Source organism: Nanorana parkeri, unplaced genomic scaffold, assembly GCF_000935625.1.
Source record: "Nanorana parkeri isolate BGI_ZX_2015 unplaced genomic scaffold, ASM93562v1 scaffold4248, whole genome shotgun sequence".
NCBI classification, from domain to species: domain Eukaryota; kingdom Metazoa; phylum Chordata; class Amphibia; order Anura; family Dicroglossidae; genus Nanorana; species Nanorana parkeri.
The window spans coordinates 4,762-6,456 of NW_017310512.1; the positions used below are offsets into that span (position 1 = coordinate 4,762).

Genomic DNA, 1,695 nt, shown 5'->3' on the forward strand with positions numbered 1-1,695 from the left:
CCCCTGCACTGTGTACAAAACCAGGAAACAAAAGAGAGGAGGAGGGTCTCACCCATGTTAGCTTGCAGCAACTGATTGTCTGGCTCCTCATCAGTGACCATAGATTGGACAGGAGACGTGTCTGTAGAGTCATCGACGAAACTCCAGGGATCGATGTACTGCCAGAGACAAGAAGAGGACACAGTGATGAGGAACCGAATCACATGGGAATCCCCCGAGCACAGAGGACCAATGGGAATCCCCCGAGCACAGAGGACCGATGGGAATCCCCCCACCACAGAGGACCAATGGGAATCCCCCGAGCACAGAGGACCAATGGGAATCCCCCGAGCACAGAGGGGATCTATAAACAAAGAATACCAAACTCTGACCGCTCTAATTCTGCGGTTGGATTCCTGTGGTGAAGATCTTCCAGGTGTTGGGTAGAAGGTGCGTCTTCGCCTCCATGGATCTTCCATTACAAATCCAAGCTTTATTGTAATCCACAAACCGATATACGCCACATTATGCCACATACGCTCGTTCCAGATCAAGAGGTCAGCAGAGGCAGCCCCAGTCCACCATTACCATCTACAGAAATTAAAGACAGTTCCCCTTTAATTGTTGCTTCGGGACACTCACCACACAATCCAGAGCATTCCAGGAGATCTGCGAGGTGTCGATGATGCACTGATGATGCTTCTCAGTGTCACGCAGAGTGCGCTGCCCTTCACCCTCCAGCAGGAAATGTGACACCCAAGGGTATTCCAGTGTGACGGTACGAGACGAGAGCGAGGACACGATGTGTTGCAGAAGTTCCACTGCGGTCCTACATGAAAAGGAGTCACCAACCACCTGAAACATGGAGATCAGATCAGACCCACCGAAAACTTCTTCCGACCCACCATACCGAGGAACCCAATGAGAACTTCCCCCAACCCACCACATCGAGGACACCAACAAGAACTTCCCCCAACCCACCATACCGAGGAACCCAACAAGAACTTCCCCCAACCCACCACACAGAGGACCCCAACAAGAACTTCCCCCAACCCACCACACAGAGGACCCCAACAAGAACTTCCCCCAACCCACCACAGCGAGGAACCCGACAAGAACTTCTCACCACCCAACACACCAAGGAACCCAACAAGAACTTCCCCCACCCACCACACCGAGGAACTCAAAAAGAACTTCCCCCCATCCACCACACCGAGGACCCCAACAAGAACTTCCCCCAACCCACCACAGCGAGGAACCCGACAAGAACTTCTCACCACCCAACACACCAAGGAACCCAACGAGAACTTCTCACCACCCACCAAAAAGAACTTACCCCCACCCACAACACCGAGGAACCCAACAAGAACTTACCCAACACTCCGTGGAACCCAACAAGAACTTCCCCCCACCCACTACACCGAGGAACCCAACAAGGACTTCCCCCAACACACCAAGGAACCCAACACGGACTACAACCAACCAACCACACTGAGGAACCCAACAAGAACTTCCCCCCACCCACCACACAGAGGAACCCAACAAGAACTTCCCCAACCCAACACTCCGTGGAACTCAACAAGAACTTCCCCTACCCACCACACAGAGGAACCCAACAAGAACTTCCCCCCACCCACCACACCAAGGAACTCAACAAGAACTTCCCCAACCCAACACTCCGTGGAACTCAACAAGAACTTCCCCCACCCACCACAC

General features: G+C 53.2%; 1 protein-coding gene across 1 annotated transcript in view; it reads right to left on the bottom strand.

Moving 5' to 3' along the window:
- The window catches only part of PARP10 (poly(ADP-ribose) polymerase family member 10), a gene marked incomplete at both ends in the record, with an annotated part of 16,507 nt that overhangs the window by 4,756 nt on the left and 10,056 nt on the right, over positions 1-1,695 (bottom strand). Inside the window, 2 exons of the mRNA XM_018575606.1 lie at positions 53-158; positions 622-834. Coding sequence (XP_018431108.1) covers positions 53-158; positions 622-834 — 319 coding nt within the window. The remainder of the gene's footprint in view (positions 1-52; positions 159-621; positions 835-1,695) is intronic.